Raw genomic sequence first — 27,887 nt, 5'->3', positions numbered from 1 at the left:
ATCACTACCTACAAAATTCTCAGAGGAATTGACATGGTAGATAAAGATAAACTATTCAACACTGGTGGTACGCGAACAAGGGGACACAGGTGGAAACTGAGTACCCAAATGAGCCACAGGGACGTTAGAAAGAACTTTTTTGAGAGGCGGGACCAAAGAGCCAGAGCTCAACCCTCGCAAGCACAACTAGGTGAGTACAAGTGCCAGGGTAAGAGACAGGGCAGACTATGAAAGATGACTTACATGGTACACGGTGAAGAAGACGAAGGTGGGAAGTGAGCACCCAGGTTATCTTGAGGTTATCTTGAGATGATTTCGGGGCTTTTAGTGTCCCCGCGGCCCGGTCCTCGACCAGGCCTCCACCCCCAGGAAGCAGCCCGTGATAGCTGACTAACACCCAGGTACCTATTTACTGCTAGGTAACAGGGGCTTAGGGTGAAAGAAACTCTGCCCGTTGTTTCTCGCCGGCGCCCGGGATCGAACCCGGGACCACAGGATCACAAGTCCAGCGTGCTGTCCGCTCGGCCGACCGGCTCCCTCTCGGCTCCCCTCCGGCTCTCGACCCACATGTGCTGCACACGACACATTTTACACACAGCTTCAAATGAAGATATAATTGAGACCAAGAGGCTCGGGAACCTCTACACCTGTTAACTGATGGCTAAGAGGTGGGACTAAGGAGCTAAAGTTCAACCTCAAGCAGCACACCTGGACAACATTGTCTTGAGTGGCTGTTGGCGTGAGTGGTGGCAGAGTAAACATTACCTCACCTCGCTCTTTCGTATCCCGTTTAATTACATAAGTTGTCGCTTAATTCAATATTTGCAGGTTTCCAGAACAGTTTCCGTGTTCTTCGGCTCGTCCGGCCCGCTGCTGCTCCTTCACCGCCACACAAAATGGGCCCAACCACACTCAGACTTATATATATTGACTACGTGAACCCTCGTCAAGTATAGGCCTTTTAAGAACGTAAAACAAAAGAAAGAAGTAAACTTTATTAAGTGTATTGGGTCATGCGAGGGATCTCCTATTTATACCCAAACACAGTAACGTCTAACATTAGCTTGAAATTATCCAGCCACACCAAGTACCAGGTGACCTGGTTGATGGGGTTCTGGGAGTTCTTCTACTCCCCAAGCCCGGCCCGAGGCCAGGCTCGACTTGTGAGTGTTTGGTCCACCAGGCTGTTGCTTGGAGCGGCCCGCAGGCCCACATACCCACCACCGCCCGGTTGGTCCGGCACTCCTTGAAGAAAACAATCTAGTTTCCTCTTGAAGATGTCCACGGTTGTTCCGGCAATATTTCTGATGCTCGCTGGTAGGATGTTGAACAACCGCGGACCTCTGATGTTCATACAGTGTTCTCTGATTGTGCCTATGGCACCTCTGCTCTTCACCATAGAGTGATAGCACATAATATGAGGTCAATGGGAATAACTGGTAAAGTAGGACGCTGGATTCTCAATTTTCTGTCGTAAAGAACACAAAGAATAACAGTCAACCAAATAAAATCGAGTCCAAGCGCAGTTAAAAGTTCTGTACCTCAAGGTACAGTCCTTGCACCACTGCTTCTCCTTTCTTATATCAGATATAGACAAAAATACACGTCACAGCTTAGTGTCATCCTTTGCAGATGACTGAACAATCAGCATGAAAATTACCTCTGCTGAAGACATTAAAAAACTACAAGCAGATATTAATAAAGTTTTCGATTGGGCAGCAGAAAATAACGTGATGCTTAACAGTGATACTCAGATACGGCAAAAATGAGGACCTTAAACATAATACAGGGTACAAAACACAATCAAATTTGCCCATAGTAGGAAAACAATATGTCAAGGACCTGGGAATAATGATATCCGACGATCTAACGTTTAGGGAGCATAACCAAGCAAATATTGCGTCAGCCAGAAAAATGATAGGATGGATTACCAAAACTTTCAAATCCAGGGATCCCATCACAATGGTTGTACTCTTCAAGTCACTTGTGTTGTCCCGTCTTGAGTACTGCTCAGTACTCACTTTCCCCTTCAGAGCAGGAGAGATTGCTGAAATGGAGGGAATACAGAGAACATAGACGAGATAAAACACCTAAATTATTGGGATCGTCTCAAAGCTCTCCAAATTTACTCACTAGAGAGGAGACGAGAGAGATACCAAATAATATACACGTAGAAAATACTGGAGGGACAGGTCCCTAATCTACACAGTAAAATAACAACGTACTGGAGTGAACAATATGGAAGAAAATGCAAGATTGAACCAGTGAAGAGCAGGGGTGCCATAGGCACAATCAGAGAACACTGTATAAACATCAGAGGTCCGCGGTTGTTCAACGTCCTCCCAGCGAGCATAAGAAATATTGCCGGAACAACCGTAGACATCTTCAAGAGAAAACTATAATAAAATATAGAAATAGTTTTCTTCAAGGAGTGCCGGACCAGCCGGGCTGTGGTGGGTATGTGGGCCTGCGGGCCGCTCCAAGCAACAGCCTGGTGGACCAAACTCGACTTGTAAGAGCAAGTCACAAGTACAAGACGTGTGACAGCTGTCTCTCACACACCTGAAAGCTAACCTCATAGGGGTCTGACAGCTGACTGCACAGCGCTTCGGATTCGTAGTCCTAAGGTTCCTAGTTCGATCCTCAGTGGAGGCGGAAACAAATGGGCCGAATTTCATTCACCCTGATGCCCTTGTTTCCTAGCAGTAAATAGGTACCTGAGAGTTAGATAGCTGCTACGGGATGCTTCCTGGGGGGGGGGGGTAACAAAAAGGAGGCCTGGTCGAGGACCGGGCCGGAGTGACGCTAAACCCCGAAATCATCTCAAGATAACCTCAAGGCTTTGCATATAGCCTTAAGGCTATATAACCTATAACTATGTAATATGTACCTATATAACCAAGCATATAACCTATGCTAACCTAACCAAGTCAGAAAGTCATGTTCTTAACATAATATTATTAATTTAAAAAACTAATTTGAAGAGAAATTATTAAAAAACAAATTAACTCTGCTTGTTAGGTAAATCGGCCCTTGCATACTAGGCCCAGTAGTGCGGTTCTGGCTATATATATATATATATATATATATATATATATATATATATATATATATATATATATATATATATATATATATATTAGTATATTTTGGTAGCAGTCTTTCCTGTAGACATATATTATTAAATATGACAGAAAAAGTAAGATTAATAATTCTAACACGAATTTTCTCTATCTTTCGTACATTTCTTTTCACTGTTGGTGGTAATTCAAAAATCAATTCTCCAAAATTCATTTTTATTTATATATATATATATATATATATATATATATATATATATATATATATATATATATATATATATATATATATATATATATCTTCCCCTCTAGCTTCCCCACACCCCCTTTCTCTCCTTCCTTCTTCTGTCCTCTCATCTCCCTTCTCCTCTCCCTCTCCCCTCTCACAACCATCCACAGATTTCTATCTCTATCTACACATAGAGGAGAAACCTGTGGTGTCCGGGCTTGTGTCTGCCTCTTTCCCTCTTCTCTTCTCCCTCCACTCTCCCTTCCTCCTCCCCTCCTCTCCCACCTGTCTTCCCCCATCATCTTACATCTTCACTACCTGCTATCTTCACTGTTCATGCCATCTTCCTCCCCTAACCCATCTTCCCTACTCACTGTTTTCATCCGTGTAACCAGAATAAATTCACTTTACCTTCGAGTAATTTTTTTTTTATTAACACACTTTGGTACATCTGCTTTTGTGCAGCTGCCCTAGACTATATGAAGGGGAGTACAGTGTGTGTCAAGAACTAGCTGCCCTAGACTATATGAAGGGGAGTACAGTGTGTGTCAAGAACTAGCTGTCCTAGACTATATGAAGGGGAGTACAGTGTGTGTCAAGAACTAGCTGCCCTAGACTATATGAAGGGGAGTACAGTGTGTGTCAAGAACTAGCTGTCCTAGACTATATGAAGGGGAGTACAGTGTGTGTCAAGAACTAGCTGCCCTAGACTATATGAAGGGGAGTACAGTGTGTGTCAAGAACTAGCTGTCCTAGACTATATGAAGGGGAGTACAGTGTGTGTCAAGAACTAGCTGTCCTAGACTATATGAAGGGGAGTACAGTGTGTGTCAAGAACTAGCTGCCCTAGACTATATGAAGGGGAGTACAGTGTGTGTCAAGAACTAGCTGCCCTAGACTATATGAAGGGGAGTACAGTGTGTGTCAAGAACTAGCTGCCCTAGACTATATGAAGGGGAGTACAGTGTGTGTCAAGAACTAGCTGTCCTAGACTATATGAAGGGGAGTACAGTGTGTGTCAAGAACTAGCTGCCCTAGACTATATGAAGGGGAGTACAGTGTGTGTCAAGAACTAGCTGCCCTAGACTATATGAAGGGGGGTACAGTGTGTGTCAAGAACTAGCTGTCCTAGACTATATGAAGGGGAGTACAGTGTGTGTCAAGAACTAGCTGTCCTAGACTATATGAAGGGGAGTACAGTGTGTGTCAAGAACTAGCTGCCCTAGAATATATGAAGGGAAGTACAGTGTGTGTCAAGAACTAGCTGCCCTAGACTATACGAAGGGGGAGTACAGTGTCAAAAAGCTAGCTACGTGATGCTAAAAGCCCCATCACACAGGATGGTTAGTCATACAGAGGCACGTGATCAGTAGTCTGCACTGGCAGACTCTGGGTGCATTATGAGGATATCATCAACACAAGAGGTAATCAGGCAGCAGTGATACTAACAGTTCCCATCACACAGGATGGTTAGTCATACAGGGCCATATGTTCAGTACCTGCACTGGCAAATGTTGTGTGTAATGTGAGGATATCTTCAAGAACACGAGAGTGAATAAAGTAATTACAAAGCTCCAGGTACCTCATGCCAACTGGTCTGAAAGGTCTAATAACTGGGCATTCGGTGATATAGTGTGGGAGATCATGCCGCAGTTCCTGCTCAGAGTGTGCAACTGGAGTGCTCAGGATTGGGAGATCCGTCACCTGTAGTCGCCTGCCACAGGTAACGGTAACCCAACCTGATCCTGGCAACCATTGTGTCGCACAGTCTGGTCCACGTTTTGTGCTGCCCATAGGTATAGGTTTCAGATAAGATCATGAAAAAGTGCGGTAAACTCTACGGAAAATATATCCGCGTTTTCATTTCAGACTTCACGAAAATCGCATGGGGGGGGGGGGGGGGGGGGGTGGGGGGGGGGGGGGGGCGTTTCTGGTTGAAAGGTGATATTTGTTAATGTGTTTACCGTAGGCCTACCACGACCTGCCTATGTCCATCCAGTACCCCAGGCCATTTCCCTGCAAAGTTGGTAAAGGTTGGTCCCAAGAGTCTTGTCCTGAACTTTGGACAGGCAGATATTCTCTCTTATAGTGTAAATAATGAGCATTTATTTGAAGAGGGTTTGGTGGGTTGCATAGGTTCGCACGGCTATGGTCAGCCTGAACCACTTCAGGTGTGACGCAAGTGTAACAGCCAGCACGGGCGTCACTGTTTGTGATGTGTATGTAAGTGGTCGTTGTGTAGTCAAGGTTGGGTTGTAGTAACTACAGGTGGATTTAGAGAGCAGGGAGAGAAGCAAGAGAGCCAGGGATGAGTTCCTCAGAGTGAGGAGAGAAAAAAGAAACAGTATGAAAACGACATCGTGAGTCAAGCCACAATCGACTTGAGAATGGTCCAGGACGGACCGAAACGTCATCGTCCCTTCACCTTCTAGTGTGTGGTGTGGTCAACAAGCCAAGACCAAACCAAAACTGTTCCACAGCCGTTTTAGACTCATTCCTCTTATTGTTTGCTGATGATGCAAAAACTATGAGAAGAATCAACAGATGATGACAGACTACAGGACGACCTGGACAAACCGGAGAAATGGTCAAGAAAATGGCAACAAAAGTTCAACTCAAGAAAATGTAAAGTAATGAAATTAGGCGAAGGGAGCAGGAGGCTGAACACAAGGTACCATCTGGGATGTGAAATCCTGCAAGAGTCAAACACAGAGAAAGATCTGGGGGTCGATATCACACCGAATCTGTCCCCAGAGGCCCACATCAAAAGAATATCATCAGCGGCATATACTTGATTGGCCAACATACGAACTGCCTTTAGAGACATGTAGAAGGAATCGTTCAGGACCCTGTATACCACTTATGTAAGACCAATCCTGGAGTATGCAGCTCCAGCCTGGAGTCCATACCTAGTTAAACACAAGACAAAGTTAGAGAAGATTCAGAGGTACGCCACCAGACTAGTCCCAGAACTGAGAGATATGAGCTACGAGGAAAGGCTAACGGTGCTAAACCTCACAACCCTGGAAAACAGAAGAGTAAGGGGAGACATGATAACCACCTACAAAATTATCTGGGGAATTGACAGGGTGTTCAAAGACAAACTCTTTAGAACGGGTGGGACACGAACAAGGGGACACAGGTGGAAACTGAGTACCCACATGAGCCACAGGGATGTTAGAAAGAATTTGTTCAGTGTCAGAGTAGTTAACGGATGGAATGCATTAGGCAGTGATGTGGTGGAGGCTGACTCCATACACAGTTTCAAATGTAGATATGATAGAGCCCAGTAGGCTCAGGAATCTGTACACCAGTTGCTTGACAGTTGAGAGGCGGGACGTAAGAGCCAGAGCTCAACCTCCCCAAGCACAAATAGGTGAGTACAAATAAATGAGTAAACACACACACCTCTATGGGTGGAATCTGGAAACTCAGATGAGTCACAGAGATGTTAGGAAGTTTTCTTTTAGCGTGAGAGTAGTGGAAAAATGGAATGCACTTCAGGAACAGGTTGTGGAAGCAAACTCTATTCATAATTTTAAAACTAGGTATGATAGGGAAATGGGACAGGAGTCATTGCTGTAAACAACCGATGGCTGGAAAGGCGCGATCCAAGAGTCAATGCTCGATCCTGCAAGCACAAATAGGTGAGTACACCCACACACACACCCACACCCACACACACACACACCCACACACACACACACACACACACACACACACCCACACCCACACCCACACACACCCACACCCACACACACACACACACACCCACACCCACACCCACACACACACACACACACACACACACACACACACACCCACACCCACACACACACACACACACACACACACACCCACACCCACACACACCCACACCCACACACACACACACACACACCCACACACACACCCACACACCCACACACCCACACACACACACCCACACCCACACCCACACCCACACACACACACACACACCCACACACACACCCACACACCCACACACACACACACACACACACACACCCACACACACACACACACCCACACCCACACCCACACACACACACACACACACACACACACACACACACACCCACACCCACACACACACACACACACACACACACCCACACCCACACACACCCACACCCACACACACACACACACACACCCACACACACACCCACACACCCACACACCCACACACACACACACACACAGGAAGGAGCCAAAGAGTTACGGTAAGGGGCGAGAAGTCGGACTGGCGAACAGTAACAAGTGGAGTACCACAAGGATCGGTGCTGGGACCAATTCTATTTCTTGTATATGTTAACGACATGTTTACAGGCGTAGAGTCCTACATGTCGATGTTTGCGGATGATGCAAAGTTGATGAGAAGAGTTGTGACAGATGAGGATTGCAGGATCCTCCAAGAGGACCTGAACAGATTGCAGAGATGGTCAGAGAAATGGCTACTAGAATTCAACACGAGCAAATGTAAAGTTATGGAAATGGGACTAGGAGATAGGAGACCAAAGGGACAGTACACAATGAAGGGGAACAGCCTACCTGTAACGACGCGTGAAAGAGACCTGGGGGTGGACGTAACACCTAATCTATCTCCTGAGGCACATATTAATAGGATAACGACAGCAGCGTACTCTACACTGGCAAAAGTTAGAACATCATTCAGAAACCTAAGTAAGGAGGCATTTAGGGCGCTTTACACTGCCTACGTAAGGCCAGTCTTAGAGTATGCCGCCTCATCATGGAGTCCCCATCTGAAGAAACATATAATGAAACTGGAAAAGGTTCAGAGGTTTGCAACGAGACTCGTCCCAGAGCTACGAGGGATGGGGTATGAAGAGCGCCTGAGGGAATTGTGCCTTACGACACTAGAAAGAAGAAGGGAGAGGGGGGACATGATAGGAACGTATAAGATACTCAGAGGAATTGACAGAGTGGACATAGACGAAATGTTCACACGGAATAGTAACAGAACGAGAGGACATGGATGGAAGCTTGAAACTCAGATGAGTCACAGAGATGTTAGGAAGTTTTCTTTTAGCGTGAGAGTAGTGGGGAAATGGAATGCACTTCAGGAACAGGTTGTGGAAGCAAATACTATTCATAATTTTAAAACCAGGTATGATAGGGAAATAGGACAGGAGTCATTGCTGTAAACAACCGATGCTCGAAAGGCGGGATCCAAGAGTCAATGCTCGATCCTGCAGACACAACTAGGTGAGTACAACTAGGTGAGTACACACTCCCTAAACCCTTCGTACTCACCCAAAATTTACCATTACTGACTTCCAGAATCAACATGACATAAATTTGGCATCTTCCAGTTCCCCTTCTACTGTCTCTCCCTCTGTTTCTTATGGCGCCCCCTCTATCCCCCTCTCCCTCACACCGCCCCCTCTCTCCCTCACACCGTCCCCCCTCTCCCTCACACCGTCCCCTCTCTCCCTCACACCGTCCCCTCTCTCCCTCACACCGCCCCCTCTCTCCCTCACACCGTCCCCTCTCTCCCTCACACCGCCCCCTCTCTCCCTCACACCGTCCCCTCTCTCCCTCACACCGTCCCCTCTCTCCCTCACACCGTCCCCCCTCTCCCTCACACCGTCCCCTCTCTCCCTCACACCGTCCCCTCTCTCCCTCACACCGTCCCCCCTCTCCCTCACACCGTCCCCTCTCTCCCTCACACCGTCCCCTCTCTCCCTCACACCGTCCCCCCTCTCCCTCACACCGTCCCCTCTCTCCCTCACACCGTCCCCTCTCTCCCTCACACCGTCCCCTCTCTCCCATACACCGTCCCCCCTCTCCCTCACACCGTCCCCTCTCTCTCTCCTGCCCCCCCCCCCACCTCCTCTACCCCCCCAACCCCCATATACCTGGCGCAAGTTTTCATAAAAAAAATAGCTTTGTCCGCTCTATTCCTCTTAATGTTTTTCATTCTCTTCCCATTTTTTCTCTCTGTTTCTCTCTCTTTCTCTATTCCTGCTCTCTCTATCCCCCCCCCCCCAGCCTCCGTCCTCTCCCATAGCCAAGCCAGTTCATCCTAATGGTCGTGTTTTCATTCTTACATCAGCCGGTGTCTCCAGCTCCCACTTTACATAATCATGATATTTCTTCATGTTTTGTGGGGTGTGTGTGTGTGTGTGTGTGTGTGTGTGTGTGTGTGTGTGTGTGTGTGTGTGTGTGTGTGTGTGTGTGTGTGTGTGTGTGTGTGTGTCTGTGTGTGAGTGTGTGTGTGTGTGGGTCTGTGTGTGTGTGTGTGTGTGTGTGTGTGTGTGTGTGTGTGTGTGTGTGTGTGTGTGTGTGTGTGTGTGGGTCTGTGTGTGTGTGTGTGTGTGTGTGTGTGTGTGTGTGTGTGTGTGAGTGTGTGTGTGTGTGTGTGTGTGTGTGTGTGTGTGTGTGTGTGTGTGTGTGTGTGTGTGTGTGTGTGTGTGTGTGTGTGTGTACTCACCTAATTGTACTCACCTAATTGTGCTTGCGGGGGTTGAGCTCTGGCTCTTTGGTCCCGCCTCTCAACCGTCAATCAACTGGTGTACAGATTCCTGAGCCTATTGGGCTCTATCATATCTACATTTGAAACTGTGTATGGAGTCAGCCTCCACCACATCACTTCCTAATGCATTCCATTTGCTAACTACTCTGACACTGAAAAAGTTCTTTCTAACGTCTCTGTGGCTCATTTGGGTACTCAGCTTCCACCTGTGTCCCCTTGTTCGCGTCCCACCAGTGTTGAAAAGTTCATCCTTGTTTACCCGGTCGATTCCCCTGAGGATTTTGTAGGTTGTGATCATGTCCCCCCTTACTCTTCTGTCTTCCAGTGTCGTGAGGTGCATTTCCCGCAGCCTTTCCTCATAACTCATGCCTCTTAGTTCTGGGACTAGTCTAGTAGCATACCTTTGGACTTTTTCCAGCTTCGTCTTGTGCTTGACAAGGTACGGGCTCCATGCTGGGGCCGCATACTCCAGGATTGGTCTTACATATGTGGTGTACAAGATTCTGAATGATTCCTTACACAGGTTCCTGAACGCCGTTCTGATGTTAGCCAGCCTCGCATATGCCACAGACGTTATTCTCTTTATGTGGGCTTCAGGAGACAGGTTTGGTGTGATATCAACTCCTAGATCTTTCTCTCTGTCTGTTTCATTAAGTACTTCATCTCCTATTCTGTATCCTGTGCCTGGCCTCCTGTTTCCACTGCCTAGTTTCATTACTTTGCATTTACTCGGGTTGAACTTCAACAGCCATTTGTTGGACCATTCACTCAGTCTATCCAGGTCATCTTGTAGCCTCCTACTATCATCCTCTGTTTCAATCCTCCTCATAATTTTTGCATCGTCGGCAAACATTGAGAGGAACGAATCTATACCCTCTGGGAGATCATTTACATATACCAGAAACAGTATAGGTCCAAGGACTGACCCCTGCGGGACTCCACTTGTGACGTCTCGCCAATCTGAGACCTCACCCCTCACACAGACTCGTTGTCTCCTGTTGCTTAGGTATTCCTCTATCCACCGGAGTACCTTCCCTCTCACTCCAGCCTGCATCTCCAACTTTCGCACTAGCCTCTTGTGTGGCACTGTATCAAAGGCTTTCTGACAATCCAAAAATATGCAGTCTGCCCACCCTTCTCTTTCTTGCCTTATTTTTGTTGCCTGGTCGTAGAATTCAAGTAACCCTGTGAGGCAGGACCTGCCATCCCTGAACCCATGTTGATGCTGTGTTACAAAGTTCCTTCGCTCCAGATGCTCCACTAGTTTTTTTCGCACAATCTTCTCCATCAGCTTGCATGGTATGCAGGTTAGGGACACTGGCCTGTAGTTCAGTGCCTCCTGTCTATCCCCTTTCTTGTATATCGGGACTACGTTAGCTGCTTTCCAAATATCTGGCAGTTCCCCTGTTGCCAGTGATTTGTTATACACTATGGAGAGTGGTAGGCTCAGTTCTCTTGCTCCTTCCTTTAGAACCCAAGGGGAGATTCCATCTGGGCCTATAGCCTTCGTCACGTCCAACTCTAGTAAACACTTCCTTACTTCCCCACTGGTAATCTCAAACTCTTCCAGTGGTTCCTGGTTAGCTATTCCCTCACTTACCTCTGGAATTTCTCCTTGTTCCAAGGTGAAGACCTCCTGGAATTTCTTATTCAATTCCTCACACACTTCCTTGTCATTTGTAGTGAATCCTTCCGCCCCTATCCTTAATCTCATAACCTGTTCCTTTACTGTTGTTTTTCTCCTAATGTGGCTATGCAACAATTTAGGCTGAGTCTTTGCCTTGCTTGCGATGTCATTTTCGTATTGTCTTTCTGCCTCTCTTCTCATCCTGACATATTCATTCCTGGCATTCTGGTATCTTTCTCTGCTCTCCAGTGTTCTGTTATTCCTATAGTTTCTCCATGCCCTTTTACTTTGCTGCTTAGCTAGCCTACATCTTTGATTAAACCATGGGTTTCTCATCTTCATTTCTCTGTTTTCCTTTTGGACTGGGACAAACTTGTTTGCTGCGTCCTTGCACTTCTGCGTGATGTAATCCATCATATCTTGGGCCGTCTTTCCCCTGAGCTCTGTTTCCCATGCCATATCTGTTAGGAATTTTCTTATCCCCTCATAGTTTCCCTTTCGGTATGCTAACCTTTTGGTTTCGGTATCCCTCCTCGAGTTCAATAACCCTTCTTCAATCAAGTACTCAAACACCAGTACACTGTGGTCGCTCATTCCTACTGGGTCCTCAAAACCGATTTCTCTTATGTCGGAGTCGTTCAGAGTGAAGACTAGGTCGAGTCTCGCTGGTTCGTCATTGCCTCTCATCCTTGTGGGTTCTCCGACATGCTGCGTTAAAAAGTTGCTTGTCACCACCTCCAATAGTTTGGCTCTCCACGTATCCTCGCCTCCATGCGGTTCCTTGTTCTCCCAGTCAATCTTTCCGTGATTGAAGTCGCCCATAATGAGCAGGTGGGATCTATTTCTACAGGCAGCAGAGGCTGCCCTCTCAATTATAGTGTTAACTGCCTTGTTGTTGTTTTCACACTCTTGACTGGGTCTCCTGTCATTTGGTGGAGGGTTGTATATTACTGCTACTACTATTCTTGGTCCTCCCATTGTTATGGTGCCTGCTATGTAGTCTGTGAACTCCTCACAGCCTGGGATGGCCATCTCCTTAAAACTCCATTCCCTTCTCATGAGTAGGGTCACTCCGCCGCCTCCTCTACCTTCCCTCTCTTTCCTTATTACTGTATACTCCTTACTCCTGTGTGTGTGTGTGTGTCTGTGTGTGTGTGTACTCACCTAATTGTACTCACCTAATTGTGCTTGCGGGGGTTGAGCTCTGGCTCTTTGGTCCCGCCTCTCAACCGTCAATCAACTGGTGTACAGATTCCTGAGCCTACTGGGCTCTATCATATCTACATTTGAAACTGTGAATGGAGTCAGCCTCCACCACATCACTTCCTAATGCATTCCATTTGCTAACTACTCTGACACTGAAAAAGTTCTTTCTAACGTCTCTGTGGCTCATTTGGGTACTCAGCTTCCACCTGTGTCCCCTTGTTCGCGTCCCACCAGTGTTGAAAAGTTCGTCCTTGTTTACCCGGTCGATTCCCCTGAGGATTTTGTAGGTTGTGATCATGTCCCCCCTTACTCTTCTGTCTTCCAGTGTCGTGAGGTGCATTTCCCGCAGCCTTTCCTCATAACTCATGCCTCTTAGTTCTGGGACTAGTCTAGTAGCATACCTTTGGACTTTTTCCAGCTTCGTCTTGTGCTTGACAAGGTACGGGCTCCATGCTGGGGCCGCATACTCCAGGATTGGTCTTACATATGTGGTGTACAAGATTCTGAATGATTCCTTACACAGGTTCCTGAACGCCGTTCTGATGTTAGCCAGCCTCGCATATGCCGCAGACGTTATTCTCTTTATGTGGGCTTCAGGAGACAGGTTTGGTGTGATATCAACTCCTAGATCTATCTCTCTGTCTGTTTCATTAAGTACTTCATCTCCTATTCTGTATCCTGTGCCTGGCCTCCTGTTTCCACTGCCTAGTTTCATTACTTTGCATTTACTCGGGTTGAACTTCAACAGCCATTTGTTGGACCATTCACTCAGTCTATCCAGGTCATCTTGTAGCCTCCTACTATCATCCTCTGTTTCAATCCTCCTCATAATTTTTGCATCGTCGGCAAACATTGAGAGGAACGAATCTATACCCTCTGGGAGATCATTTACATATACCAGAAACAGTATAGGTCCAAGGACTGACCCCTGCGGGACTCCACTTGTGACGTCTCGCCAATCTGAGACCTCACCCCTCACACAGACTCGTTGTCTCCTGTTGCTTAGGTATTCCTCTATCCACCGGAGTACCTTCCCTCTCACTCCAGCCTGCATCTCCAACTTTCGTACTAGCCTCTTGTGTGGCACTGTATCAAAGGCTTTCTGACAATCCAAAAATATGCAGTCTGCCCACCCTTCTCTTTCTTGCCTTATTTTTGTTGCCTGGTCGTAGAATTCAAGTAACCCTGTGAGGCAGGACCTGCCATCCCTGAACCCATGTTGATGCTGTGTTACAAAGTTCCTTCGCTCCAGATGCTCCACTAGTTTTTTTCGCACAATCTTCTCCATCAGCTTGCATGGTATGCAGGTTAGGGACACTGACCTGTAGTTCAGTGCCTCCTGTCTATCCCCTTTCTTGTATATCGGGACTACGTTAGCTGCTTTCCAAGTATCTGGCAGTTCCCCTGTTGCCAGTGATTTGTTATACACTATGGAGAGTGGTAGGCTCAGTTCTCTTGCTCCTTCCTTTAGAACCCAAGGGGAGATTCCATCTGGGCCTATAGCCTTCGTCACGTCCAACTCTAGTAAACACTTCCTTACTTCCCCACTGGTAATCTCAAACTCTTCCAGTGGTTCCTGGTTAGCTATTCCCTCACTTACCTCTGGAATTTCTCCTTGTTCTAAGGTGAAGACCTCCTGGAATTTCTTATTCAATTCCTCACACACTTCCTTGTCATTTGTAGTGAATCCTTCCGCCCCTATCCTTAATCTCATAACCTGTTCCTTTACTGTTGTTTTTCTCCTAATGTGGCTATGCAACAATTTAGGCTGAGTCTTTGCCTTGCTTGCGATGTCATTTTCGTATTGTCTTTCTGCCTCTCTTCTCATCCTGACATATTCATTCCTGGCATTCTGGTATCTTTCTCTGCTCTCCAGTGTCCTGTTATTCCTATAGTTTCTCCATGCCCTTTTACTTTGCTGCTTAGCTAGCCTACATCTTTGATTAAACCATGGGTTTCTCATCTTCATTTCTCTGTTTTCCTTTTGGACTGGGACAAACTTGTTTGCTGCGTCCTTGCACTTCTGCGTGATGTAATCCATCATATCTTGGGCCGTCTTTCCCCTGAGCTCTGTTTCCCATGCTATATCTGTTAGGAATTTTCTTATCCCCTCATAGTTTCCCTTTCGGTATGCTAACCTTTTGGTTTCGGTATCCCTCCTCGAGTTCAATAACCCTTCTTCAATCAAGTACTCAAACACCAGTACACTGTGGTCGCTCATTCCTACTGGGTCCTCAAAACCGATTTCTCTTATGTCGGAGTCGTTCAGAGTGAAGACTAGGTCGAGTCTCGCTGGTTCGTCATTTCCTCTCATCCTTGTGGGTTCTCCGACATGCTGCGTTAAAAAGTTGCTTGTCACCACCTCCAATAGTTTGGCTCTCCACGTATCCTCGCCTCCATGCGGTTCCTTGTTCTCCCAGTCAATCTTTCCGTGATTGAAGTCGCCCATGATGAGCAGGTGGGATCTATTTCTACAGGCAGCAGAGGCTGTCCTCTCAATTATAGTGTTAACTGCCTTGTTGTTGTTTTCATACTCTTGACTGGGTCTCCTGTCATTTGGTGGAGGGTTGTATATTACTGCTACTACTATTCTTGGTCCTCCCATTGTTATGGTGCCTGCTATGTAGTCTCTGAACTCCTCACAGCCCGGGATGGCCATCTCCTTAAAACTCCATTCCCTTCTCATGAGTAGGGCCACTCCGCCTCCTCCTCTACCTTCCCTCTCTTTCCTTATTACTGTATACTCCTGGGGAAACACGGCATTCGTTATGATTCCAGAGAGTTTTGTTTCAGTGAGTCCGATTACATCTGGGTTAACTTCTTGTGCTCTTTCCCTTAGTTCACTTGTCTTGCTTGTGATCCCATCTATGTTCGAGTACATCACCCTGAAACTGACTCTCTTCTGCTTCTTTTCTGGGGGGGACCTTTGGGATCTGGGGTGAGTGGGAGCTGGGGGGACCTGGCACGGGGGGATTGGTGGAGGAGGGAGGGCTTGGGGTGGTGGGGGAGAGGGGGAGGGTACAGGGGGTGGATAAGAGGGGGAGGGTACAGGGGGTGGATAAGAGGGGGAGGGTACAGGGGGTGGATAAGAGGGGGAGGGTACAGGGGGTGGGTAAGAGAGGGAGGGTTGGGGAAGCATGGGGGGAGGAGAGGCTGTGGGGGATAGGGGAGATGGGGGGGCTTGGGGGGAGAGAAAAGGGTGGAGGGCTTGGGGGGCGTGGGGGAAAAGGGAGGGCTGAGGTGGGTGAGGAAGAGGGGAGGGTTTAGGGGAGTGGGGGAGAGGGGAAGACTTAGGTGGGGTGGGGGAGAGTGGGGGGCTTAGGGGGGAGGGGGAGAAGGGAGGGCATGGGGGTGGGAGAGACGGGAAGGCATGTGGGAGAAGGGAGGGCATGGGGGATGGGGGAGAAGGGAGGTCCTGGGGAGAGGGGTGAGGGGGAGAAGGGGGGTGAGTGGGGGGAGGGGGGTGGGTGGGGGGAGGGTGCCCTAGGTGGGTACTTAGTGGGGGGCTGACAGGGGATGGGGCAGGTTGGGTGTCTGTTGGGTAGAATTTGGGGGTGGTGCCCCAATCCCTGTGGCTGTTGCACTGTTTGAGGAGGGTTCTCCACTTCCCTCTGGGATTGTAGGGTTCTGGGTTGTGGTACTCTGATTTCCTTCTCTCTCCCTGCGCTCCTTCCTCGCGTCTGCTGTCCGTATTCTCTCTTCCCTTGTCATATCCCTCTGCAGGAATATTTTCTTGAACTTCTCTACACCTTTTAGACAACACTTCCTTGCTAGCAGTTCCTCTTTCGCGATTTCGCTCATGAAAACCACCTTTATCATTCGGTCTCTGTCCTTGTTGTACTTTCCAAGCCTGAAAACCTTTTCAACATTTCGCTCAGCTCCCTCCATCCTTACCTCTTTAAGGATCTCTTTAATCATGTTTTTGTCCTTGTCTCTCCGCTCCTTTGGTCTGGTCCCTGTTTGTTCTTCAATGCCTGCTACTACTACTGCTCTATTTCTGCTATGTGTGTGTGTGTGTGTGTGTGTGTGTGTGTGTGTGTGTGTGTGTGTGTGTGTGTGTGTGTGTGTGTGTACTCACCTAATTGTACTCTCCTAGTTGTGCTTGCGGGGGTTCAGCTCTGGCTCTTTGGTCCCGCCTTTCAACCGTCAATCAACTGGTGTACAGATTCCTGAGCCTACTGGGCTCTATCATATCTACATTTGAAACTGTGTATGGAGTCAGCCTCCACCACATCACTGCCTAATGCATTCCATTTACTAACTACTCTGACACTGAAAAAGTTCTTTCTAACGTCTCTGTGGCTCATTTGGGTACTCAGCTTCCACCTGTGTCCCCTTGTTCGCGTCCCGCCAGTGTTGAATAGTTCATCCTTGTTTACCCGGTCGATTCCCCTGAGGATTTTGTAGGTTGTGATCATGTCCCCCCTTACTCTTCTGTCTTCCAGTGTCGTAAGGTGCATTTCCCGCAGCCTTTCCTCATAACTCATGCCTCTTAGTTCTGGGACTAGTCTAGTAGCATACTTTTGGACTTTTTCCAGCTTCGTCTTGTGCTTGACAAGGTACGGACTCCATGCTGGGGCCGCATACTCCAGGATTGGTCTTACATATGTGGTGTACAAGATTCTGAATGATTCCTTACACAGGTTCCTGAACGCCGTTCTGATGTTAGCCAGCCTCGCATATGCCGCAGACGTTATTCTCTTTATGTGGGCTTCAGGAGACAGGTTTGGTGTGATATCAACTCCTAGATCTTTCTCTCTGTTTCATTAAGTACTTCATCTCCTATTCTGTATCCTGTGCCTGGCCTCCTGTTTCCACTGCCTAGTTTCATTACTTTGCATTTACTCGGGTTGAACTTCAACAGCCATTTGTTGGACCATTCACTCAGTCTATCCAGGTCATCTTGTAGCCTCCTACTATCATCCTCTGTTTCAATCCTCATAATTTTTACATCGTCGGCAAACATTGAGAGGAACGAATCTATACCCTCTGGGAGATCATTTACATATACCAGAAACAGTATAGGTCCAAGGACTGACCCCTGCGGGACTCCACTTGTGACGTCTCGCCAATCTGAGACCTCACCCCTCACACAGACTCGTTGTCTCCTGTTGCTTAGGTACTCCTCTATCCACCGGAGTACCTTCCCTCTCACTCCAGCCTGCATCTCCAACTTTCGCACTAGCCTCTTGTGTGGCACTGTATCAAAGGCTTTCTGACAATCCAAAAATATGCAGTCTGCCCACCCTTCTCTTTCTTGCCTTATTTTTGTTGCCTGGTCGTAGAATTCAAGTAACCCTGTGAGGCAGGACCTGCCATCCCTGAACCAATGTTGATGCTGTGTTACAAAGTTCCTTCGCTCCAGATGCTCCACTAGTTTTTTTCGCACAATCTTCTCCATCAGCTTGCATGGTATGCAGGTTAGGGACACTGGCCTGTAGTTCAGTGCCTCCTGTCTATCCCCTTTCTTGTATATCGGGACTATGTTAGCTGTTTTCCAAATATCTGGCAGTTCCCCTGTTGCCAGTGATTTGTTATACACTATGGAGAGTGGTAGGCACAGTTCTCTTGCTCCTTCCTTTAGAACCCAAGGGGAGATTCCATCTGGGCCTATAGCCTTCGTCACGTCCAACTCTAGTAAACACTTCCTTACTTCCCTACTGGTAATCTCAAACTCTTCCAGTGGTTCCTGGTTAGCTATTCCCTCACTTACCTCTGGAATTTCTCCTTGCTCTAAGGTGAAGACCTCCTGGAATTTCTTATTCAATTCCTCACACACTTCCTTGTCATTTGTAGTGAATCCTTCCGCCCCTATCCTTAATCTCATAACCTGTTCCTTTACTGTTGTTTTTCTCCTAATGTGGCTATGCAACAATTTAGGCTGAGTCTTTGCCTTGCTTGCGATGTCATTTTCGTATTGTCTTTCTGCCTCTCTTCTCATCCTGACATATTCATTCCTGGCATTCTGGTATCTTTCTCTGCTCTCCAGTGTCCTGTTATTCCTATAGTTTCTCCATGCCCTTTTACTTTGCTGCTTAGCTAGCCTACATCTCTGATTAAACCAAGGGTTTCTCATCTTCATTTCTCTGTTTTCCTTTTGGACTGGGACAAACTTGTTTGCTGCGTCCTTGCACTTCTGCGTGATGTAATCCATCATATCTTGGGCCGTCTTTCCCCTGAGCTCTGTTTCCCATGCTATATCTGTTAGGAATTTTCTTATCCCTTCATAGTTTCCCTTTCGGTATGCTAACCTTTTGGTTTCGGTATCCCTCCTCGAGTTCAATAACCCTTCTTCAATCAAGTACTCAAACACCAGTACACTGTGGTCGCTCATTCCTACTGGGTCCTCAAAACCGATTTCTCTTATGTCGGAGTCGTTCAGAGTGAAGACTAGGTCGAGTCTCGCTGGTTCGTCATTGCCTCTCATCCTTGTGGGTTCTCCGACATGCTGGGTTAAAAAGTTGCTTGTCACCACCTCCAATAGTTTGGCTCTCCACGTATCCTCGCCTCCATGCGGTTCCTTGTTCTCCCAGTCAATCTTTCCGTGATTGAAGTCGCCCATGATGAGCAGGTGGGATCTATTTCTACTTCTCTATTTCTAGTGTACTCACCTAGTTGTGTTTGCGGGGGTTGAGCTCTGGCTCTTTGGTCCCGCCTCTCAACCGTCAATCTACAGGTGTACAGATTCCTGAGCCTATCGGGCTCTATCATATATACACTTGAAACTGTGTATGGAGTCAGCCTCCACCACATCACTTCCTAATGCATTCCATTTGTCAACCACTCTGACACTAAAAAAGTTCTTTCTAATATCTCTGTGGCTCATTTGGGGACTCAGTTTCCACCTGTGTCCCCTTGTGCGTGTTCCCCTTGTGTTAAATAGACTGTCTTTATCTACCCTATCAATTCCCTTCAGAATCTTGAATGTGGTGATCATGTCCCCCCTAACTCTTCTGTCTTCCAGCGAAGTGAGGTTTAATTCCCGTAGTCTCTCCTCGTAGCTCATACCTCTCAGCTCAGGTACTAGTCTGGTGGCAAACCTTTGAACCTTTTCCAGTTTAGTCTTATCCTTGACTAGATATAGACTCCATGCTGGGGCTGCATACTCCAGGATTGGCCTGACATATGTGGTATACAAAGTTCTGAATGATTCTTTACACAAGTTCCTGAATGCAGTTCGTATGTTGGCCAGCCTGGCATATGCCGCTGATGTTATCCGCTTGATATGTGCTGCAGGAGACAGGTCTGGCGTGATGTCAACCCCCAAGTCTTTTTCCTTCTCTGACTCCTGAAGAATTTCCTCTCCCAGATGATACCTTGTATCTGGCCTCCTGCTCCCTACACCTATCTTCATTACATTACATTTGGTTGGGTTAAACTCTAACAACCATTTGTTCGACCATTCCTTCAGCTTGTCTAGGTCTTCTTGAAGCCTCAAACAGTCCTCTTCTGTTTTAATCTTTCTCATAATTTTAGCATCGTCCGCAAACATTGAGAGAAATGAATCGATACCCTCCGGGAGATCATTTACATATATCAGAAACAAGATATTGCCGAGTACAGAGCCCTGTGGGACACATATCTGTGTCCCACAGATATGTGTCACATATCTGTGTCACACACACACACATGTATGTGTGTATGTGTGTGTGTGTGTGTGTGTGTGTGTGTGTGTGTATGTGTGTGTGTGTGTGTGTGTGTGTGTGTGTGTATGTGTGTGTGTGTGTGTGTGTGTGTGTGTGTGTGTGTGTGTGTGTGTGTGTGTGTGTGTGTGTGTGTGTATGTGTGTGTATGTGTGTGTGTGTGTGTGTGTGTGTATGTGTGTGTGTGTGTGTGTGTGTGTGTGTGTGTGTGTGTGTGTGTGTGTGTGTGTGTGTGTGTGTGTGTATGTGTGTTTACTAGTTGTGTTTTTGCGGGGGTTGAGCTTTGCTCTTTCGGCCCGGCTCTCAACTGTCAATCAACTGTTTACTAACTACTTTTTTTTTTTTTTCCACACCACACACACACACACACACCCCAGGAAGCAGCCCGTGACAGCTGACTAACTCCCAGGTACCTATTTACTGCTTGGTAACAGGGGCACTTAGGGTGAAAGAAACTTTGCCCATTAGAGAGTGTGTGTGTGTGTGTGTGTGTATGTGTGTGTGTGTGTGTATGTGTGTGTGTGTGTGTGTACTCACCTAGTACTCACCTAGTTGTGTTTGCGGGGGTTGAGCTCTGGCTCTTTGGTCCCGCCTCTCAACCGTCAATCAACAGGTGTACAGATTCCTGAGCCTATCGGGCTCTGTCATATCTACACTTGAAACTGTGTATGGAGTGAGCCTCCACCACATCACCCCCTAATGCATTCCATTTGTCAACCACTCTGACACTAAAAAAGTTCTTTCTAATATCTCTGTGGCTCATTTGGGCACTCAGTTTCCACCTGTGTCCCCTTGTGCGTGTTCCCCTTGTGTTAAATAGACTGTCTTTATCTACCCTATCAATCCCCTTCAGAATCTTGAATGTGGTGATCATGTCCCCCCTAACTCTTCTGTCTTCCAGCGAAGTGAGGTTTAATTCCCGTAGTCTCTCCTCGTAGCTCATACCTCTCAGCTCGGGTACTAGTCTGGTGGCAAACCTTTGAACCTTTTCCAGTTTAGTCTTATCCTTGACTAGATATGGACTCCATGCTGGGGCTGCATACTCCAGGATTGGCCTGACATATGTGGTATACAAAGTTCTGAATGATTCTTTACACAAGTTTCTGAATGCCGTTCGTATGTTGGCCAGCCTGGCATATGCCGCTGATGTTATCCGCTTGATATGTGCTGCAGGAGACAGGTCTGGCGTGATATCAACCCCCAAGTCTTTTTCCTTCTCTGACTCCTGAAGAATTTCCTCTCCCAGATGATACCTTGTATCTGGCCTCCTGCTCCCTACACCTATCTTCATTACATTACATTTGGTTGGGTTAAACTCTAACAACCATTTGTTCGACCATTCCTTCAGCTTGTCTAGGTCTTCTTGAAGCCTCAAACAGTCCTCTTCTGTTTTAATCCTTCTCATAATTTTAGCATCGTCCGCAAACATTGAGAGAAATGAATCGATACCCTCCGGGAGATCATTTACATATATCAGAAACAAGATAGGGCCGAGTACAGAGCCCTGTGGGACTCCACTGGTGACTTCACGCCAATCGGAGGTCTCACCCCTCACCGTAACTCTCTGCTTCCTATTGCTTAGATACTCCCTTATCCACTGGAGCACCTTACCAGCTACACCTGCCTGTCTCTCCAGCTTATGTACCAGCCTCTTATGCGGTACTGTGTCAAAGGCTTTCCGACAATCCAAGAAAATGCAGTCCGCCCAGCCCTCTCTTTCTTGCTTAATCTGTGTCACCTGATCGTTGAATTCTATCAAGCCTGTAAGGCAAGATTTACCCTCCCTGAATCCATGTTGGCGATTTGTCACGAAGTCCCTTCTCTCCAGATGTGTTACCAGGTTTTTTCTCACGATCTTCTCCATCACCTTGCATGGTATACAAGTCAAGGACACTGGCCTGTAGTTCAGTGCCTCTTGTCTGTCGCCCTTTTTGTATATTGGGACCACATTCGCCGTCTTCCATATTTCTGGTAGGTCTCCCGTCTCTAGTGATTTACTATACACTATGGAGAGTGGCAAGCAAAGTGCCTCTGCACACTCTTTCAGTACCCATGGTGAGATCCCATCTGGACCAACCGCCTTTCTAACATCCAGATCCAGCAGGTGTCTCTTGACCTCCTCTCTCGTAATTTCGAACTCCTCCAAGGCCGCCTGGTTTACCTCCCTTTCTCCTAGCACAGTGACCTCACCCTGTTCTATTGTGAAGACCTCCTGGAACCTCTTGTTGAGTTCCTCACACACCTCTCTGTCATTCTCTGTATACCTGTCCTCGCCTGTTCTAAGTTTCAATACCTGTTCTTTCACTGTTGTTTTCCTTCTGATGTGACTGTGGAGTAGCTTTGGTTCGGTCTTGGCTTTGTTTGCTATATCATTTTCAAAATTTTTCTCTGCTTCTCTTCTCACCCTGACGTACTCATTCCTGGTTCTCTGGTATCTCTCCCTGCTTTCTGGTGTTCTGTTATTCCGGAAGTTCCTCCACGCCTTTTTGTTCAGTTTCTTCGCTTCCATACATGCCCTATTATACCATGGATTCTTCTGTTGCTTCTCGAATTTTTCCCTTTGGGCCGGGATGAACCTGTTTACTGCCTCCTGACACTTGTGGGTAACATAGTCCATCATACCCAGTACAGACTTGTCTCTGAGGTCTGTGTCCCAAGGTATTTCACTTAGGAAACTTCTCATCTGTTCATAATTCCCCTTTCGGTATGCCAGCCTTTTGATTCCTAGTTCTTTTTGGGGGGAGATAAGTCCTAGCTCTACCAGGTACTCAAAGTTCAATACACTGTGGTCACTCATTCCCAAGGGCGCTTCCATCTTAACTTCCCTTATATCCCATTCATTTAGGGTAAATATCAAATCAAGCATTGCTGGTTCATCTTCTCCTCTCATTCTTGTTGGCTCTTTGGTATGCTGGCTTAGAAAGTTTCTTGTTGCCACGTCCAGCAGCTTAGCTCTCCATGTTTCTGGTCCTCCATGCGGGTCTCTGTTCTTCCAATCTATCTTCCCATGGTTGAAGTCTCCCATAATTAGTAGTCCAGATCCATTCCTGCTAGCAACAGAAGCTGCTCTTTCTATTATGTTAATGGTGGCCATGTTGTTTCTATCATATTCCTGTCTAGGTATTCTGTCATTTGGTGGTGGATTATATATGACTGCGACTATAATTTTTTTCCCTCCATTTGTTACAGTACCTGCTATGTAGTCACTGAAACCTTCACAGCCCTGAATATCCATCTCCTCAAAATCCCAGCCTTTTCTTACCAGCAGAGCTACACCACCCCCACCTCTTCCTTCCCTCTCTTTCCGCATAACATAATAGTCCTGTGGAAACACTGCATTTGTTATTGTTTTCGTGATCTTTGTTTCTGTGAGGGCTATTATGTCTGGGTTTTCCTCTAGTACCAGTTCTCCAAGCTCATTTGCTTTATTTGTAATTCCATCTATGTTAGTGTACATCGCTTTGAGGCTCACTTTCTTCTGTCCCTTCCCAAATCGCCTCCTTGGTGAGTGTTCTGCTGGTGGGGGAGGCTGTTCCATGGGTGTGAGGACCTGTGAGGTGGGTAACAGGATCTCAGAGGATACTGGAATGAGGGGCGGGGGATCCAGTGAAGGGGGAGGGACAGGGAGGGTATGAGGGTATGTGTGTGTGTGTGTGTGTGTGTGTGTATGTGTGTGTGTGTGTGTATGTGTGTGTGTGTGTGTGTGTGTGTGTGTGTGTGTGTGTGTATGTGTGTACTCACCTAGTTGTGTCTGCAGGATCGAGCATTGACTCTTGGATCCCGCCTTTCGAGCATCGGTTGTTTACAGCAATGACTCCTGTCCCATTTCCCTACCATACCTGGTTTTAAAATTATGAATAGTATTTGCTTCCACAACCTGTTCCTTAAGTGCATTCCATTTTCCCACTACTCTCATGCTAAAAGAAAACTTCCTAACATCTCTGTGACTCATCTGAGTTTCAAGCTTCCATCCATGTCCACTCGTTCTGTTACTATTCCGTGTGAACATTTCGTCTGTGTCCACTCTGTCAATCCCTCTGAGTATTTTTTACGTTCCTATCATGTCCCCCCTCTCCCTTCTTCTTTCTAGTGTCGTAAGGCACAGTTCCCTCAGGCGCTCCTCATACCCCATCCCTCGTAGCTCTGGGACGAGTCTCGTTGCAAACCTCTGAACCTTTTCCAGTTTCATTATGTGCTTCTTCAGATGGGGACTCCATGATGAGGCGGCATACTCTAAGACTGGCCTTACATAGGCAGTGTAAAGCGCCCTAAATGCCTCCTTACTTAGGTTTCTGAATGATGTTCTAACTTTTGCCAGTGTAGAGTACGCTGCTGTCATTATCCTATTTATCTGTGCCTCAAGAGATAGATTAGGTGTTACGTCCACCCCCGGGTCTCTTTCACGCGTCGTTACAGGTAGGCTGTTCCCCTTCATTGTGTACTGTCCCTTTGGTCTCCTATCTCCTAGTCCCATTTCCATAACTTTACATTTGCTCGTGTTGAATTCCAGTAGCCGTTTCTCTGACCATCTCTGCAACCTGTTCAGGTCCTCTTGGAGGATCCTGCAATCCTCATCTGTCACAACTCTTCTCATCAACTTTGCGTCATCCGCAAACATCGACATGTAGGACTCTACGCCTGTAAACATGTCGTTAACATATACAAGAAATAGAATTGGTTCCAGCACCGATCCTTGTGGTACTCCACTTGTTACTGTTCACCAGTCCGACTTCTCGCCCCTTACCGTAACTCTTTGGCTCCTTCCTGTTAGGTAGTTCCTTATCCATGCTAGGACCTTGTGTGCTTGTGCTTGTGTGTGTGTGTGTGTGTGTGTGTGTGTGTGTGTGTGTGTGTGTGTGTGTGTGTGTGTGTGTGTGTGTGTGTGTGTGTGTGTGTGTGTACTCACCTATTTGTACTCACCTATTTGTGCTTGCGGGGGTTGAGCTTTGGCTCTTTGGTCCCTCCTCTCAACCGTCAATCAACTGGTGTACAGGTTCCTGAGCCTACTGGGCTCTATCATATCTACACTTGAAACTGTGTATGGAGTCAGCCTCCACCACATCACTGCCTAATGTATTCCATTCGTTAACTACTCTGACACTGAAAAAGTTCCTTCTAATGTCCCTGTGGCTCATGTGGGTACTCAGTTTCCACCTGTGTCCCCTTGTTCGCGTCCCACCAATGTTGAATAGTTTATCCTTGTTTGCCCGGTCGGTTGCCGTGAGGATTTTGAAGGTTGTGATCATGTCTCCCCTTACTCTTCTGTCCTCCAGGGTCGTATGGTGCATTTCCCGCAGCCTTTCCTCGTAACTCATGCCTCTTAGTTCTAGGATTAGTCTAGTGGCATACCTTTGGACTTTTTCCAGCTTCGTCTTGTGCTTGACAAGGTACGGGCTCCATGCTGGGGCCGCATACTCCAGGATTGGTCTTATATATGTGGTGTACAAGATTCTGAATGATTCCTTACACAGGTTCATGAACGCTGTTCTGATGTTAGCCAGCCTCGCATATGCCGCAGACGTTATTCTTTTTATGTGGGCTTCAGGTGACAGGTTTGGTGTGATATCAACTCCTAGATCTTTCTCTCTGTCTGTTTCATTAAGTACTTCATCTCCTAATCTGTATCCTGTGTCTGGCCTCCTGTTTCCACTGCCTAGTTTCATTACTTTGCATTTACTCGGGTTGAACTTCAACAGCCATTTGTTGGACCATTCACTCAGTCTGTCTAGATCATCTTGTAGCCTCTTACTATCGTCCTCAGTTTCAATCCTCCTCATAATTTTTGCATCATCAGCAAACATTGAGAGAAACGATTCTATACCCTCTGGGAGATCATTTACATATATCAGAAACAGTATAGGTCCAAGGACTGACCCCTGCGGTACTCCACTTGTAACGTCTCGCCAATCTGAGACCTCACCCCTCACACAGACTCGTTGTCTCCTGTTGCTTAGGTACTCCTTTATCCAAAAGGAGAACCAATGTCACTCATTTATAAAGTCTCACACATAAAATATCGCAAAGAAAACTAAAAAGAAATAACAATTTCTTACGGAAAATGTTCAACAGAAAACGCAAGACAAAGAAAACAAGACAAAGCAAAAAAAAATTGTGTTTATCGGAACACAAATAGAAGACAAGTGTTCTATAGAAAACGGGGAGCGCTGCTTTGTTCAAGTCCAGCCTTGAACAGCTGTACAAGACCTGCCCCAAACAGCTGTACGAGACCTGCCCCAAACAGCTGTACGAGACCTGCCCCAAACAGCTGTAAGAGTCCTGCCCCAAACAGCTGTACGAGACCTGCCCCAAACAGCTGTACGAGACCTGCCCCAAACAGCTGTACGAGACCTGCCCCAAACAGCTGTACGAGACCTGCCCCAAACAGCTGTACGAGACCTGCCCCAAACAGCCGTAAGAGTCCTGCCCCAAACAGCTGTACGAGACCTGCCCCAAACAGCTGTACGAGACCTGCCCCAAACAGCTGTACAAGACCTGCCCAAACAGCTGTACGAGACCTGCCACAAACAGCTGTACGAGACCTGCCCCAAACAGCTGTACAAGACCTGCCCCAAACAGCTGTACAAGACCTGCCCCAGACAGCTGTACGAGACCTGCCCATAACAGCTGTACGAGACCTGCCCCAAACAGCTGTAAGAGTCCTGCCCCAAACAGATGTACGAGACCTGCCCCAAACAGCTGTACGAGACCTGCCCCAAACAGCTGTACAAGACCTGCCCCAAACAGCTGTACAAGACCTGCCCCAAACAGCTGTACGAGACCTGCCAAAAACAGCTGTACGAGAACAGCCCCAAACAGCTGTACGAGACCTGCCCCAAACAGCTGTACAAGACCTGCCCCAAACAGCTATACGAGACCTGCCCAAACAGCTGTACAAGACCTGCCCCAAACAGCTGTACGAGACCTGCCCCAAACAGCTGTACGAGACCTGCCCCAAACAGCTGTACGAGACCTGCCCCAAACAGCTGTACGAGACCTGCCCAAAACAGCTGTACAAGACCTGCCCCAAACAGCTGTACGAGACCTGCCCCAAACAGCTGTACGAGACCTGCCCCAAACAGCTGCACAAGACCTGCCCCAAACAGCTGCACAAGACCTGCCCCAAACACATGTCACAGTAACAGATGTCATCCCTGCGCGACACAGCATCCCACTGGGACAGATCTGAAGAATACCATCACCCCAGCATCCCAGCGCAGGTGTTTAGACCTGTCCCACCCCCCCCTCTCTCACCCCATTCAATATCCCCCCCCCCCTCTCTCCCCCACCCCACCTCCCCCTGCAAGCCGGGACAGGCGCCAAGCCGGGGCATCGGGTGGTCAATATGTTACCAACACGACTCGTAAGGCACAAAAGGCAATGGTGAGGAGGGAGGTGGGTGAGATGGGGCGTGAGGTGGGGCGTGAGGTGGGGCTAGGAGGGGAGAGATGGGGGCACCTGGAGGAGTGCCGCTCCCAACACAACATGGTAATCAATGCAGAGATGTGAGACAGGTCACAGACTCGCACAAGAGATTCTTCCACCTCTTGCACATATTGATATCTCTCGAAGCTACAGTGGTAGG

The 27,887-nt window shown here is 47.4% G+C and overlaps 2 protein-coding genes across 2 annotated transcripts in view; one reads left to right on the top strand and one right to left on the bottom strand.

Moving 5' to 3' along the window:
• LOC123757506 (endothelin-converting enzyme-like 1) overlaps window positions 1-27,887 on the bottom strand; it is a gene marked incomplete in the record, with an annotated part of 321,501 nt that overhangs the window by 270,739 nt on the left and 22,875 nt on the right.
• On the top strand, window positions 235-27,444 carry LOC138367406 (MAP7 domain-containing protein 3-like). The gene is made up of 4 exons (XM_069329049.1): window positions 235-268; window positions 829-950; window positions 5,279-5,342; window positions 26,810-27,444. The coding sequence occupies exons 1-4, from the start codon at window positions 235-237 to the stop codon at window positions 27,442-27,444; spliced, it is 855 nt and encodes a 284-aa protein (XP_069185150.1).

The sequence above is a fragment of the Procambarus clarkii genome, chromosome 22 (assembly GCF_040958095.1).
Source record: "Procambarus clarkii isolate CNS0578487 chromosome 22, FALCON_Pclarkii_2.0, whole genome shotgun sequence".
NCBI lineage: Eukaryota > Metazoa > Arthropoda > Malacostraca > Decapoda > Cambaridae > Procambarus > Procambarus clarkii.
The sequence above is the reverse complement of the archived record's forward strand: the minus strand, read 5'-3'. Positions and strand labels throughout refer to the sequence as shown.

Bases quoted from the DNA above. Each gene is read 5' to 3' on its own strand.
- LOC138367406 (XM_069329049.1), top strand. From the start codon at position 235: ATGACTTACATGGTACACGGTGAAGAAGACGAAG. The intron at 269-828 runs GTGGGAAGTGAG...CAATATTTGCAG, and splicing joins ACACGGTGAAGAAGACGAAG to GTTTCCAGAACAGTTTCCGT. The intron at 951-5,278 runs GTATAGGCCTTT...TGTTTACCGTAG, and splicing joins ACTACGTGAACCCTCGTCAA to GCCTACCACGACCTGCCTAT.